Raw genomic sequence first — 16,902 nt, 5'->3', positions numbered from 1 at the left:
TGTAGTGTTTTAGTTTTAGCAAGCAGTTGTGAAATGCAAACGTTCAGCCTGTAGGTTCACACAGCAGGTGAGCTGAGACACCCTGCCCTTTGGTACAGTGCACACACCATTCCCTCATCTGACTGCAGCAAGCTTCCGTCACCCCTGCACACGGCGGATACCCGGAGCTGTACAGTAAACATTTCCGCAGTAGGCTGGCTTACATCCTGGGACAAAAACAGAAGACGCTGGTAAAACTGAGCAGATGAGGCAGCATCTGTGGAAAGAGAACCGCTTCAGGTCCCAAGCCCTCTGTCAGAACAACCTGCGCCCCGTCGGATGGAAGCACCCCAGCTTCAGAAAACAGAGGCTGAACAAAAAACATACAAAGATCAAGCATTTGTATCCAAATATTTAATATTTAGGAAATGTTAATGTTAAATTTGTATCTGACATCTTGTACTAAGTAAAGGCACGTTAAGGCATAACTTTTATACAATGTATGTGTCAGGTTTTTGGTCCATTTGTGACTATTCGACCTGTGGAAAAACGAGATAAATGGCAACAAATGCTTATTGACCCATTACAGTTTGCTGGCCCTGCGGCAAAGATTCATCTCCACACACATCCGACTACTGCAACCCAAACACTAGCGGTCCCGATCTGTTTAATGCTCAGAAACCTCAGGTCACCTGTCAGAAGCTGCATCACACAAATGGGATCCTAAAAAAGTAGTTTTGGCAGGACAACAGTTTGTATACAAATCAGCACAGCTCAGAAACCCTGTACATTCATAAAACACCACTGATGAATTCAGGTTTGCAAAGTGCTTTACAGCAGGAAAGATGGCACAAAAAGCTCAGAGAAAGAGCAGTGCGCTGATGATCAGATAAATATTTGAGTGATACTACCGAAGGCTGGGCAGGACACCAGCAATAATTCCACTACTCTTTGAAACCTGTGCGTGTTATCTGAGACTATGGATGGAGGGGCGATTTTAGGTAGCATTCAAAATTACCTTCTCTGACAGGACATTCCCACTAAACTGCACTGCAGGCTAAATGGAAAGAGACCAAGCTCAGAATTTAATACAGATAGAGTTTCCATAACTGTTTGTTGAAGAAAGGTTTCACCACAGACAGTTCCAGTTCCCACAGGTTGACAATCGCTGCTGAAAGTGGACAAGCACAGAGAATATCGCATTCTGGGAAGTTTTATTGCAACAGCTCTTTGTGGTTTTGGAGAGAGCTGAGTTAGGGTTTGTACACCCCTTCTACAGGAAGTCCTAGTTATCTCGCTGACCGGTGTGGCCTGGATACACAGACACCAGGGCACAGGATCACGTTTGACTGCAGTTCCTCAAGTTGTTCAGGAGGAGCAGCATCAGGAAACAATGCCTCGGCAGAACAGGTGCCTGAAGGGGAACAGACAAGTGAATTGTGGCAAAAAAAAATGAAACTAAAGATTCTGTTAAAAATTGATGTTAACCTGGAGGGCAGGAGATGCTTCTGTTTGGATAGTTCTCCTAGAATGCTGATTATTTTATTTTCAGAAGCTTAGAATTCCCCAAAAGACATCCTTCCTGAATGATTAATACTGAAAACCAGTGATGTGTGAGGCTAACTTTCCTCTTCTGACATCAGCACTCAGCATTTCCACACTGCCCACATGGGTTAACCCAGCATCCTCACAGGGACAGCCTGCACTTAGCCAGACTCTGCAGGGAGCATCTCTCAATCCTCTGCACTTGGCCACACTCTGCAGGGAGCGCCTCTCAATCCTCTGCACTTGGCCACACTCCGCAGGGAGCACCTCTCAATCCTCTGCACTTGGCCACACTGCAGGGAGCGCCTCTCAATCCTCTGCATCAGGATTCTGTTCCTGTTTCCTAATCCATGGGCAGCAAAACTACTCCAGCTTCTTCCAGTCTGACAATGGGGTTAAATAAGCTCAGTTATGTCCTTCAAATTAAACAAAGCAAACAGCTGAAAACACAATGCTCGGATAAAGAATCAAAGAGTGAACAAGTCCAGCGAGTGATCATTTAATTTTTCTCCCCTAAGCCACTGGGTTCAACATGAAATTCTCAGACACACAAGAATGACCATGCAATTCACAGACACTCTCACACACACATACTTCCCTGAGACCAAACAATTCAAAAGATGACAAAAAGCCAATGCTGTTTACATCCCTTCCAGCTGCGCTTGAAGTGGTTCCAGAGTCCAGGTCCCACTCCATGTCCTGACCAAAGGCCGCAGCAACACAAAGCACCACAGGCAGCAGGGCAGAACACACCTCCTCCTGATGTAGTTTCAGTTTTGTGTCGCTGTCGTTATCGGATGCTGCTTTAGAAAAGCTCAACACAGCAAATTGTATTGGTTCACTTTGCAAAACGTATAAAATTGATTTAAAAAACTAGGCAGGTTGTTCAGCTTAAACCGGGAGGATGTCAGTCCTCCAGAAACCCACAGCGTTCATCATTACAACAGATAGGGTGAAGTCCGACGCTGCACTTGGGACCAACGGGATCCATTAGGTTTTTGCTCCCTTTAACTTTCTCCCGAAGTATTCCGGGGCTGCCTCGTACAACCACTCGGGATCCACCACGCACAAATCTCGCATGTAACACTTGGAGGTGTGCAGCAGCTCATTATACAAGACATAGGAAGGTTTGGAGTGGAAAAGGACCGAGGAGGGATGGATTGTCACTGGATGCCGAGAATCCAGGGTTAAGTAGGTCCCATCCAGCTGAAGCTCTGCAGCATTCAGAAACAGACTGTGCGCCAAGCACCGCCGGATATTGCCCGTGTCCGAACGGGAAGACTCCAAATGAACTCCGAACTAAAAGAGAAACAAACAAATTAGATCACAGCAACTTTCCATTTGTTTTTTTAAAACAAACATCCCCACTGTGCAAAGCTACAGTGAGGGAAATGGCAGAGGAACCTCACCCAGAATGGCTGGGCTCACCACTGCCCAGTGAGCACTGTTGGAACGTCAACCTTGGGAGACATCCAGCACAAGCTCACTATTCCTCAACAGACACACCTTCCCCACTAAGACTGTTGATGAAGAATGGGTGCCTGAAACAACTCCTAATATATGAACAAACACTGACTATGTCAATGGATTATTTTATTCACTAACAGCAGGTTAACAATTGCACTTGCTGTATAAAACTGACTAAGGGACATCCCCTTTAAGTGTTTCAAAGGAACCATGCCCTCTGCAGCTCCACCCCAACAACCACCATCCTCATTAGATTTCCTGCATTCGCTGTTCACCAATGTCACCTCTATATTGGAGTAACTGTGTTCAGGCACAGGGGCAACCGAGCACCCTGTGATCTGCCATTTAACTCACCATCCCACTGACCCATCCATCTGTGGCCTCCTGCACTGTACAAGAGCTGTACAGCACAGACCCTTCGGCCCACCACATCCATGCCGACCTTTTTGCCCATCTACACTAATCCTACCTGCCCTCATCAGCACCGTTCCCTTCTACGCTCTGACTATTTAAATGTCGGCTAAATGCTTCTTACTCTCTCCTGTGTAATCACATCCTTCCTACAGTGTGGTGATCAGACCAACACACAATACCCCCAGTGCAGCTCAACCAGTGTTTAGCAAAGCTCAAGGAACAACACCCTACCTTCTGCCTGGACACGGTGCAGCCTTCTGGACTCAGTATCAAACTCTACAGCTTCCAGTAACCCACCTTCTCTGCCTAACCATTTCTGCTCCAAATCATCCGTCCTGACATTAGCACGTGACCTGCTGGTATGTCCTAGACCCCTCGACTCCACCCTTTCACCTTTGTCTGTATTCTCACAATCTAACAGCCCTCAACTCATGGCTTTTGTTCCATTTTCTCTCTCTCTCTCTAACTGCCCCCATTAACTATTGACCAGAGACCGTTGCAACTTATTCTCACAGCAACCTTGGCCTCACCCTATTACAGATATTCCCTTTGTCCTTTCTATCCCTTCCCCACCTTCTCCACATCTTAAAACTAACTGGTTTTCTCACTTCCCTGCTTCATTGACTCAAAGTGTTAACCCCATTTCTCTCTCCACAGATGCTGCCTGAACTGCTGAGTGTTTCCAGCATTTTCTGTTTTTATTTCAGATTTCTGACATCTGCAGCCTTTTTGATTTTCAAGCATGGTAAATGATTACTGAAGGCAAGTACACCCAGTGAAGTCCCCAGGGTCCAGCTTGATACACATTAATGACTCAGAACTTCAACTTGTGCAGTTGTGACCAAACCCAGAAACGTAGAAAACAGTGAAGAGGATAGTTACAGACATCAGCCACACAACATGAAGTGGGCAGGCATGTGGCAGATGAAGTTAAGCAAACAATTGTGATGTGTTAAATTTTGTTAACTTTGATGTTCACCCCACCCCCAAAAAGCTGAGAGAAGATGATGCATCCGCATACCTCAGTCCTCTGGCTGGGTATCAGAGGGGCTGTCTAAAGCTCGACCATGGCAACCCAATGCAGCCACTGTGTGCCGAGGTGACGGACAGAATGTTTCTGTTGCAGACTGAGTGACATTCAGATGGGCTGCTTTGTCTCGGCTGGTCTCAAACCTCCAAAACCTGCCACCTCAGCACATGTTGAAATTAATTTGCCATTTAACAGCCAAGGTGGCACAGCCTCAAGCTGACTGACTGTCCAACAGACCAGGCACTTCCTGGTCCCTGTTGGACATCCCAGCTCATGCCATAAGGAAACAGGATGGACATTCAACTTGATCACCAGTGACAGGGAGTAGGCAACTGGGTGAGAAACGGGCTTTACCTTCACACAGATGTCCCGTAGCTGGTGTCTAACCTCTGCCACCATTGTCATGTTTCGGCTATTGACAAAGTTCTCTCTGCACCATTCCTGAACACCAGACGTTGGACAAAACAGAAATGCAACATTAGAAATACTTGGTAGACACAGATCAGACATTCAGTCATCTCAGAAGCAACCACACCTTACAGGCTACTTTAATTCTTTCCCTTTTGAGCAGTTCAAGGTATTCACAATTCCCAGAGCAGCAAGTGACTGTTCTCTGTAAGCCTGGACTTGAGGTGCCACCTGTACTGTCACAAACTGGATACTAACAGTTCTTCTGGTCAAGTCATAGACCTGACTATCAATATTAAACAGAATATGAACTCACTGAAGCAAATGACACTGTCACACATGTTGAACAAGTGCTCAATAACTTTTTGTTTGCCTTAGATCTCAACAAAGTAAATCTAGAAGGGTTTCGCCAAGTTACAGCACCAGATGCATCACTTTCAGCACATTTACATCAGCTCTGGATACTGAATTTCAGATTCAAAAGATGGATGAAGATGTGTCTGAAGATGCTTAAAAAGGAGGAATCTGCAGGGACTCAGACATAAATCTTCCAGAAATCTCCAGCTTTCAGTGGGAGCCCAATGGTAGATGCTGCTCTAACTTCCAAAAGCAGGTACCTGAAACAACTAGGAAACTACAGCCCATAGTCCAACATCAATTGTGGACGGGATGATGGGAACCCCTATTAAAGTTTAGGATTATGGAGTAAGAGTAGAAATAGAAGCATGAAACAACCTGATGTGGAATCACGAAGAGGAAGCTTTGCTAATCTAACTTGTTCATTTTCTTTGCGGACACGATGAAAAGAACTTGACTGAGGTCAGTCCATGGACGTGCAGACTTGGATTTCAGCAAAATGTTCTCTAAGAGATGTTGAACTCAAACTAATGGAAGTGCAACTTGAGTAATATTTCACAGTGGATTCATAACTGGGGCCAGATAATCACAGGGTGATGCTACAGGCAATTATTTGTGGAATGTGGACAAGACATTAATTGGATCCCCTCTGAAATGAGGCCATGCTGGGGCATTTCAGAGAGGCTGAATCAAACGTATTACTGTTGTTTACGTCGCAGACCTCTCTCCATGAAGGACTTAGTGAACCAAAAGAAGGTTTTTCTAACATCCTGGTTTCATATACAAAGTCCTGTGTCCTGGTATCTGAGGATTACCCCTCTGATACCAGGACACTGAGGGGCAATCCTGACACCTTATGTTTTTGCATTTGGGTCACTGTGCCTATTTGGTGGAGACTGACCGACAGACATTGTTAGGATGAGACGATATGCTTATTCGTGCGTCACTTGATTACAGAACGATAGGTGAATCAGGTAAACCCTAATCTTATTTCAACCAACATTCACGTTTAAGGTCCCCAAGGGGAAACACAGAATCCTCCTTGCCTTTTGTCCTCGCATGTTTTTGAAAGCATGATATATGTTCAGGAGGGTCATGTGATCCCCCTCACTGGAGATGAACTTCCTCCTGGCAGAAAGCACTTCATCCTGCTGTGCTCGTGGGTTGTACAGGACACTGTCCACCGACAGCAACGAGACAATAGTCAGGATTTCTTCAGTACAATGAAATTCTGGGGACACTAGGAGAGTCTGTTAAAGAGAAAATTGACAAATATAACGCCTTACCAGGTTTCTTTGGAACATTACGGGACATGGGCATTTGTGCTGTGTTTAAGTTCTTTACAAGCCTCACCCCCATCCCACACCTGACCCTGTCCATGTATCCTTCCCATCTCCCTAGTGCTCTTTGTTTCCACCACTCCCAATGGGAGCAATCCATATTCCCACCATCCTCCCAGTAAAGAAGTCCCCATAAATTCCCCAATGGAATGACTGTGGACAAGCTTGAATTTAGTCCTAGTTCCAGTGTTCCCTCCCAAAAATCCCTTCAGATACCATTACATTGCAGTCTTTCCCAATATTAATCAGATCACTACTCAACCTATTTTAGAGAGAAAAAACCCTCAGTCTGTTCCCACTTCACCAGTTATTATAATCTCTTGGTTCTGGTTTCAAACTCATTGATGTCAATCCTGCTGAATCTTTTCCATTACTTATGATATTTATTGGTTATTATTGAAAATTAAAATGAGTTATTATGAAGGGGCAGTAACTTACCAGGGCAAAATCAGCAGGTACCCTGGGTACAAAGGTAAATGAAACTTCTGAACTTCTGGAAGAGTTGGCTAATGAAGGAACACTGGCCATGAAACTCTACCCCTTATTGAAACAATGACACAGACCTCAAAGAGTTTACTAAGAGGCAGCTAGGGAAAGAGTGGGTATCCCTAGGGATCAAAGTTTAACTCATGTGTGGAGCCAGATAATATAGGTGAGGTCCTAAATGAATACTTCTCATCTGTACTCACCAAGGAGAAGGATGTATAAGATGGGGAGTTCAGGGAGGGGTATGCAGATAATCTGGTGCAGGTCAGTGTTAAGAAAGAGATGTTAGACATCATGGGACACAAAGGGTTGATAAATCCCCAGAGCCTGATGAGATCTATCCCAGAATACTATGGAAACAGGAAGGGAGATAGCTGGGGCCTTGACAGAGATTTTTCATCTTCATTAGCCACAGCTGAATTACTAGAAGACTGGAGGGTAGCTAATGCTATTCTTTGCTGGTGAGCCTTACGTCAGTGGTAGGGAAACTATTGGAGCAAACTCCAAGGGACAGGACTAGTGTACATTTGAAAGGAAAGGGACATTCAGCATGGCCTTGAGGGGAAATCCTGTCTCACTAATTTGACTGAGTTTTTTGTAAGGAGGTAACCAAGAAGATCGATGAAGGCAGGGTGGTAGAACTCTTCTAGGATGATGTGTCTCCTCTGTCTATGGGTACCTCTCTGGTCCTGGAGCTAGGGACCTTCCCCAAGTCTTCACCAGGTTTGGACAATCTTCTGGGTCTGGGCACCTCCTGGTGTATATTTATATCCACAGGGTGTGGGTTGCCTCATTTGAAAAGCTATGAATTACGCCAGTTACCTTGGAGAATCTGGGTTCCAAAGGAAATGCTGCCATTTTCTTCCCCAAAGGTGTCAGGCTGATCTGGTTGTCTTTGCACTCTACAGCTCCCAGCTGTTCTAGCTGTTCAATAGCTGCCCGCACAGCATCTGCAGACACACATCTGGTTCAAGTCCCATTAAAGACACAACATCCACAGGATTGACATACCATACCTGCAACAAGGCAGGCAGTACCGCAAACAAGAGAACAAAAAACCACATGCAGAAATATAAAGGCCTCTTTAAATGTTATTAGTTTTATTCATCTACTTTTAAAAATTCTCTTCTATTTCATTTATGCTAATTAAAATTCATTGAACGAACACCATTGGGATTAATTTCTGAGATGCAATGTGCCCTCAAGCAGCTAAATGCATTCGGTAAATCATCTCTTCAGTACCCAATTAACAATGATGCATTGCCAAGCTGAGAGAGCAAAGTGTGAAAATGCCTGCATGGAACATAAACACGAGCCTTGGCAGACCTAATGATTGACTTCTGTGTTCTAAATAATCTTCATCAACAGGTGAAGAAAAGCCAAGGTTTCAAGCCTAAAGCCCTTAAACTCTGTAATCCTCAATGCTATAGATGCAAAGAGGGAAACAACTCCCAATATTATTTTAATTTCGTGCTTTCTACACTATTTTTGCCCTGCCCCAATGTCCCTTTTGTATCCTTTCCTCCACCAAGAGACTGTTGAGTTGCAGTTTCACTGCTGCTCATTTCAAGGGGTATGGTTCACAGCCCACACTGCTTCTTCCCTTCCTTCACTAACAGAGACATTAAAGTCTCTGGCATTTAATGAGATTGATTCTGTACAGAAAGTCTTGGAGTTTAGTCAGCAGCCAGAAACTTTAAGCATATTTTATAATGGAAAATATATCAAAAAAAAACAATAATTTACTATGTCACCGAAGCTATGATCGGAAGCCACAGAGCTGTCAAATGCATCTGCTTGTGCTGAGTTATTTTAGGTTTGTGACATGAAGTCACTTAATACCAACACTTGGCTAATCTCTGCTTTTCAACATCAACTTTTTATGCACTTGGAATACAACCCAGTTACACTAAGACACCTATGTTAGGCTTTGTTTATCGACTACAGCTCTGCCTTCAATACAATAATACCAAGCAAGTTTGTCACCAAACTCCGAGACCTACGACTCAACATCTCCCTCTGCAACTGGATCTTTGACTTGCATACCGTTCATACAGATCAATTGAGCACACAGTGCATTGAGGTAGCACAAGGTAAAGCAATACAGAATGCAGAGAAAAGTGTCACAGCTACAGAGAAAGTGCAGTGCTGGTAGACAATAAGGTGCAAGGTCATAATGAGGTAGATTGTGAGGTCAATAGTCCATCTTATCATACTAAAGAACCGTTCAATAGTTTTATCATCTTATCTTATAACAGCAGGGTAGAAGCTGTCCTTGAGCCTGGTGGTGTGTGCTTTCAGGCTTTTGCATCTTCTGCCTGATCACTAACTGTGTACTTTCCCTTTACTTTTGATTTCCCAAAGTGCAACCCCATAGTTGGCCGGATTAAACTCCATCTGCCATTTCTTCGCCTGTATCTGCAAGTGATCGATATCCCGCTGTATCCTTTGGCAATCTTCTGCACGATCCACAATGTAGTTTTCCTCCTGCACTCTCTGCTGGCGATTTCTCCTGCTTGCATCTCCTCCAGACTACCTCACGTTATTCACACTGAGACTAACTTCTTACTTAAAAATCCATGTTTAATTAATTGATTTGAATTCCCTAGTTTCCTCAACGGGTTGTCTTCTTGTGTCTTTGGGATTACCTGTCCAGTATTATACAGTATGGATTCTGTTGTCACACTCCACAGATTCTCCAAACCCACGTGTCCTGTTGCCAGACCCTCTGCCTTGCTCCATCAATGTATCTCCTTTGTTTGCTGATCACTCCCACCTTAGGAAAAACCCTCCATTTTGCCTTTTCCTTCTATTCCAAACCACCCTCTACAGCTTTCCCTGTCCATGTAACTTGCTTAAAATAGATAACATCTCCAATTTTTCCACTTCTATAAAAGATCAACATTTCTCTCTCCACAGATGTTGTCTGGTGTGCAAAGAATATCCAGCATTTTCTGTTTACATTTCTGAAGTCCATTACAAGCAATATTTTGTGTTAAACAGCAGTTTTCCAACTATGTATTCATTTGGCTATTATTCAGGGAAGTGAAAACAGAGTCACACCAGTTAGAACCTACCGCAGAAAAGTTGCCTGTCAGAGGCTGGTAAACCGCCCTTGGTTCCTCTTACCTGGAGATGGTTTGGAGATAAAGTCAAACGTGAGAATGTTGGGAATGCCGAGTGCCAGGAGCTGCAGCATCACACTTGACAGGTTACACCTGTGGACAGGAACACAACATGAATGGCAAGGCTGGGTCACAGGCAGCATTGGACAATGACAGAATTAAATCAGTCTTGGACAATTTACCAAACTAGGCCCCAGTAACCGACAGCAATAAAACAACAAATTCTACTAAACAGATGCACCACAAGAGATTACCTTTGTATCTCTGGGACAGTCATGTTGAGGAATTTTTCAAATTCTTCCTCTGTGTAAAGGCGGTAACAGATTCCCGAGTGTTGCCTTCCTGCGCGCCCTGCTCGCTGCCACGCCTGGGCTTTGGACACTTGCTGCACAGCGAGAACCTCCAATCCACTCTCTAGAAAACAACATTTACTGGATTTCTCTGACTCCATTTTACCCGTTTCCATTAGGTAGGCTCAGACTTGTTTTATAGTAAATACTCAGTCTTCACGAAGGAAGTTATTGTCATGGATAATGAGGAGCTCAGTTAGCCCTTTGCACACTGATCTACCAAAGAGAATTGTGAAAACCTCCCATCTTAAAGTTTCAAGCTCTCCTTTCCTCAATGATCTAGAGCCTGAAACAGCAAGTGCAGCAAGACAAAAGTAAGAGCATTAACGTTAGCTTTGAATACTAGGATGCAATACAAAAGTAAAGCATGATAAAAATTTACTGATACACTGAAGTTCTTAGCAAACAGTACAGTGTGCTTGATGACACCAGTGAAATATCCCTCACATTGAAGTGTTCATGAATTAACTTGAATACTAGGACATGAAGGAAAGGGAACGGAGATAAATGGGTGAGCTGGAGTCCAGGTTTACTGCCCCACATTGGGGATCATGATTAACCATCTTGCACACTCGATGGGAGTGGGTTCCGGAGTTACTGTCTCATATACATTGAGCAGCAAAGGGATTGAGGCCCATTATCTCAAAGTCTGCCATTAGGCAGGAAAAATTGGGTCCTACTGCCAAACAATATTATTGTTCCACATCGTGTCATTGAACAGAGGGATTAAAGCCGCTGTCTCACATTGTAGATGAGTGAAGGGAGCAACAATCTCTCTCTGCCAATGGGCTGGGAGAGAAGCTTTTACAGTCTCGCATTCGATGCGCAGGGGATTCCAGCCTCCCGGATTGCTCCATGGGCAGGGGACTGAGGCTTGGCATCTCACCCTGCTGATGGGCAGAGGGTTTGAGATCTCTGGCTTGCAAGTCTCTATGGCCAGAGGTATTGAGGTTCACATTATATCACACTGCCTGTCCACTGGCAGAGGGATCCAGGCTTCTATTTTGCACTGTGACCTGGCAGAAGGACTGATGGTTCTTCCCGCACCCTGTAAATGGGCTACTGACCAAGTGCTGGAACAGTGGGAGCAGGGTGAAGGAGAAGAGCAAGCAGGAGAGAGCGTGGAGGGAGGTGAAAGGGGGAAAATTATGTATTACCCACCAGGGGTGTAACGTTTAGCTTTAACCATTCCTGTATCCACAACATACTTGATGCCTGGAATGGTGACAGATGTTTCTGCAATGTTTGTTGAAAGAATCACTTTGCGACGGTCCTACAAGAATAAAACACAAACCGTAAGAAACCAATTTTTTCACAAACTCCTTGCCTGTCACTGTGCCACAGGCACAATGAATTGACAAGCTTTGATGAAGAGTTTGGAGAAGCCATTTAGTTCTGGATATTAGAACTGCCCTCATCCAGAATTTAAATAAACATACTTAGTTGATATCTCTTTTCATCTCTGTCCCAAGAATCTGAGCCTCTGAGGTAGTGATACTTGGTTCTAGCTGCCCAGCTGGGGGAAAACAGTCTCCCTACACCTACCCCGTTTCTGTAAGAATTTTGTGCATTTCAAATGAGATCACCTATCATTTTTCTCAAATCAAGTACGGCCCTGTCTACTCAATCTCCACTTGTCCAATCCCACCCACCCAGGAAACCATCTGGTCGACCTTCACTGCACTTTCTCAATGCAAGCATGACCCTTGATGAGGGAGACCAGATCTGTAAACAGTGTTCAAGATGCCATCTGAAGAGGTTCCTGTGTTTTTACAGTCATTCCTCTTGCATTACAGGCCTACATACTGGTTGCTTTTCTAATTATTTGCTGTACACAAGTTAACTTTCAGTGATTTGTATGGAAGGACACCCAGTTCCGTCAAGATTAACAGTTTTTAATCTCCCACAATTTAAATACATTGTTTTTCTACTTTTCCTGTCAAAGTGGATGAGCTCACATTTTTCTACTTTATATTCCATCTACCAGGGTTAATGGCATCAGGGAGATAAGTATGTGGCTCAAAGATTGGTGTGGGTATAAACTAAATGCTAAAGTATAAAGGTGCTGTATCTGAATGCATGAAGCACTACTCACTCTCAGTTCCAGCAACCTGTGTGAAGTCTGCACATTCTCCCAGTACTGGCTTGGGTTTCCACCTGGTACTTCCATTTCCTCCCAAATCCCAGGAATATGCTGGCAGGTTAATCGGCTGCTGTGAAATACCCTTTAGTGTAGGTATGTGGCAAAAGGATCAAAGAGGAAGATGATGGGTATGAGAGAGAGAAGGCATCCAGGGAAATAAGCAAGAGGGAATGGGACTGAAGGGATTAGTGTGCTGGGAGCAACACTGAGGAGCACCTAGGGAAAAAGGTTATCCCAGACCGGGTACTGTGCAATGAGAAGGAGTTAGTTAATAATCTTGTGTGGGGATCCTTTACAGTGACTGTAACTTGATGGAATGCTTCACTAAGATAGAAAGTGTATTAGATTAATCTGAAACTACACTCCCAGATGTAAACAAAGGAAACCGAGGTAGGAGGAGCGACCCGATGTAGATTGGGGAGCTTCAGTGAAGGGTAATGACAGTGGACAGGCAATAGCTAACACTAAAGGAATGAATGCAGGAACTGTGACAGTTATACATTCCTTTCACACACACACAAAAGGAAAGGCAACCCAACCATGGATGATAGAAGTTAAGGATAGTCAGAACCAAAAAGAAATCAAATAAATTTGGCAGAAAAGGCGGCAAACCCGACAATAAGGAGCAATTTTGAATTCAGCAAAAGTAGACCAAGATTAGGAGAGCAAAAATAATGTACGAGAGTAAGGAACGTAAAAGCAGACTGTAAAAGTTTTTAACAAGGATTGTAAAAGGGATATGTGGGAACAAATACAGGTTCTTTATAGTCAGAAACAGAATGTATGATGGGGAACAAGGAAATTGCAGAGCAATTCTGTCCTCAAGGAAAAGGACACAACTTGCCAGAAATGCAAGATTCAAATGAAAAGGATGAATTAAAGGAAAAAAGTATTATTTAAAAAAATACTGGAGAAATCAATGGGACTGATAGTCAATAAATCTCCAGGGTCTGATTATCTGCATTTGATTTAGACTGAACCTGTCTAAATCACCTCACAGTGTCATTGCAACTTCCTCAGAGCTCACACTCCCATGTTCATGTTATTGGCAAACTTACTGTACAAAGGAAGCTGGGGTCCTTGTGCACCAGTCAAGTATTCAGGTGCATCAAGCAGCCATTACAAGAAGTTTTAAATATAGGAGCAGGGATGCTTTATTACAATACGACAGGCTTTAGCGAGACCACCTGTAGTACTGTGTGCAATTTTGTTGTCCTTATCTACCATGACCTCCCTGCTCTTACCCTGTCTAATGAAGACCAGCATCTTTTTCACCACCTTATCTACCTGTGCTGCCGCCTTTAGGCATCCTTATACTTGTGCACCAAGGTCCCTTTGTTCTTCAACATTCCCTAGGGCCCTATTAATAACGGTGGACATTGTTGCCTGGTTTTTCCTTCTCTCGTGTTTTCCACATGGTTTCTTGCCATCTTTTGCAAGAAAGCTAGCGTCCAGGTTAAAATTTAAATATGCAAATTGCTTATTAACATGCATAATGTTGACTGAACATTTCTACAATTTATAAAAAACTTAAAAGGAAAAAAAAACAGATTAAAACCTTTTTTTTAAAAGAAGTACCTTCTGTCCTGGTTGAAAAACACGAAGCTGCTGCAAGTGAGGGAGCGATGCATAAAGAGGAAACACTGACATCTGGCAGGAGCCCTGTGGAAGGTTCTTTGCAATTTGCTTGCATGTCCTGCTCATGGCCTCAATCTCCTCCTGACCCGTCAGAAAGACTAGGACATTGTGTGAGGGCTGTGCTTCCTGTTGGAAGAATAACAATCACCATTTATTCATTAGCAAATGTTGTCTCAGATGCCCTCGTGGGTTTCCTTCCTTCTTCCCCCTACTACCTTCCATTCAGTTTTCTGTGGGAAAGCACAGGCCATCTGGATATCGACACTGACGTTTTTATGAAAACAGAAGAGGTGCTTATGGAACCTTCTTCTCAGAGGAAATGTAATGAACACTGTTTCAACAGTCAGAAAATAAACTGGAGCAGGCCCTTTGATCCCTACATTATTTAATTAGATAGTGGTTGAATTTCTACAGTTAATTCCCCTTCTGTTCTCCCTGCCTTTATCTCTTCATACTCAAAAATGTATCAATCTCAAACTTGAATAATTCAACAAATGAGCATTTACATGCCTCTGTGATGCAGAATTCCAAAGACAAATATTCCTTTGAGCGAAGACATTTCTCCACACAAGTCATAAATAGCCAACCCTCTATCCTGAGGTAATGATTCATTCTCAAAGCAGGGGAATGACCCTCTCACTATCTTCATTATCAGCTAATCACAGAACATTATGCATTTCATTGAAATCAGTTCTTAGGAGGTCACAGAATTAAAAAGCATTCTACACAATTTCCCCTCAGCTTGTTCCAACCTCTCAGAAATTTAATGAACTTCCTCTGCAACATTCTTATCCAAGTTTATTGTTCCATAGGTGAGTATGCCAAAACCAGTTCAGATGGAATAAATAACTGCAGCAAGAGTTTCTTCAATGAAGTACCACACAGAAGATTCTTAAACCAAATTTGAGTGCACAGGTATTGGGTGCACTGTTGTGAATTGAGGATTGGTTAACAGACAGAAAACAAAGCAGGTTAGGAGGTGATGACTTGTGGGTGCTGCAGGGATCAGTGGTGGTGTCCAAGCTACTAACGATTGACATCAATGGTTTGGATGAGAGGATTGTGTCATTTCTCCAAGTTGGCTAATACAAAGCTGGGTGGCTTCGTGGGCATGGACAGGTTAAGTAAATGGGCAATGTAGATGGACGATATTGTCATACAATACAGCGGGATATAGATCAGTTACAGATGTGGGCAGAGAAGTGGCAGATGGAGATTAATTCAGGCGTGTGAGGTGTTGCACTTTGGGAGGTCAAATGAAAGGAGAAAGTAAACAGTTAATGGTAGGCTCCTTAATAGCATTGAGGTACAGAGGGATCTTGGGGTCCAGGTCCATAGTTCATTGACAGTGGCTATGCAAGCAGATAAGGTGGTAAAGGCAGCATATGGCATACTTGCCTTCATTGATAGGGGTGTTGAGTATAAGAGTAAGTCAGTCATGCTGCAGCTATGTAAAACTTTAGTCAGACTACAGAGTATTGTGAGCAGTTCTGGTCACCCCATTATAGGGAGGATGTGGGGACTGTTGAATGGGTGCAGAAGAGGTTACCAGGATGCTGCCTGGATCAGAGGGCATGAGCTAAGGAGAGGTTGGACAAACTTGGGTTGTTCTCCCTAGAGCGTTGGAGGTTGAGGAGAGACCTGATAGAGGTTTTTAAAGATAGTGAGAGGCATAGATAGGGTAGACAGTCAGAATCTTTTCCTCAGGGCCAAAATGTCAAATACCAGAGGGGAAAAGTTTAGGGGCAAGCTTTCTTTTTGTTTACACAGAGAGTGGTAGGTGCCTGGAATGTGTTACCAGGGGTAGTAGTGGAAGAAGGCAGTCTGGAGGAGTTTAAGAGGCTTTTAGATGGACACATGAATATGAAGGGAATGGAGGGATATGGATGATACACAGGAAGAGGACATTTAGTTATAAATTGGCATCAAGATCAGCACAACATTGTAGGCCAAATGGCCTGTCCAGTGCTGGACTGTTCGATGTCAAATGTCATATCGCCAAGTTTGCTGACGATACCAAACTAGGTGAGATTAGGACAAATTGGGTGAATGGGCAAGATCATGACAGATGGAACATAACGGGAGATTATTCATTTTGGTGAACATAACAGAAAAGCAGAGGTTTTGTTAAATGGTGAGAGACCAGGTAGTGTTGATGTTCAAAGGGACCTGGGTGTACTTGTACATTAGTCACTGAAGGCCAAGATAAAGGTGCAGTACGCAATTAAGAGGGCAAATGATTTGTTAGCCTTTATTTCTAGAGGGTTTGATTACAGAAGGATGAAGAGGGCCTTGATAAGAATATAACATACCTTTATTCAAGAAGGGTAGGTCAAGTAATTATAGTCTAACTTCAGTAATAAGGAAGTTGTTGGAAAATATTTTGAGGGGCAGGATTAATCAGATAGTTAGAACGGTTCTGTTAGGGGTAGATCCTAGTTAACCAATTTAATGGAAGAGGAACCAAAAAGAATTGATGTGGGCATTGTAGTTGACGCAGTCTACATGGACCGGTAAGGCCTTTGATAAGGCCCAATGAAAAACTGGCCCAAACAGTTAGAGCACATTGGATCCAAGGCAAGTTGGGAAATAAATCAAAAATTGGCTCAGTATTAGAAGG

The 16,902-nt window shown here is 43.5% G+C and overlaps 1 protein-coding gene across 1 annotated transcript in view; it reads right to left on the bottom strand.

Annotated features, from left to right (window-relative positions):
• Positions 1 to 386: 386 nt before the first annotated feature.
• dhx33 (DEAH (Asp-Glu-Ala-His) box polypeptide 33) overlaps positions 387 to 16,902 on the bottom strand; it is a 34,764-nt gene continuing 18,248 nt past the window's right edge. Inside the window, exons 5-12 of the mRNA XM_052035654.1 lie at positions 14,223 to 14,408; positions 11,663 to 11,774; positions 10,406 to 10,565; positions 10,156 to 10,244; positions 7,849 to 7,976; positions 6,247 to 6,450; positions 4,790 to 4,876; positions 387 to 2,823 (exon numbers count right to left, since the gene is read on the bottom strand). Coding sequence (XP_051891614.1) covers positions 2,515 to 2,823; positions 4,790 to 4,876; positions 6,247 to 6,450; positions 7,849 to 7,976; positions 10,156 to 10,244; positions 10,406 to 10,565; positions 11,663 to 11,774; positions 14,223 to 14,408 — 1,275 coding nt within the window. The 3' untranslated portion in view covers positions 387 to 2,514. The remainder of the gene's footprint in view (positions 2,824 to 4,789; positions 4,877 to 6,246; positions 6,451 to 7,848; positions 7,977 to 10,155; positions 10,245 to 10,405; positions 10,566 to 11,662; positions 11,775 to 14,222; positions 14,409 to 16,902) is intronic.

The sequence above is a fragment of the Pristis pectinata genome, chromosome 21 (assembly GCF_009764475.1).
Source record: "Pristis pectinata isolate sPriPec2 chromosome 21, sPriPec2.1.pri, whole genome shotgun sequence".
NCBI classification, from domain to species: domain Eukaryota; kingdom Metazoa; phylum Chordata; class Chondrichthyes; order Rhinopristiformes; family Pristidae; genus Pristis; species Pristis pectinata.
Note: the sequence above shows the minus strand (reverse complement) of the source record. Positions and strands in the feature narration are given on the sequence as shown.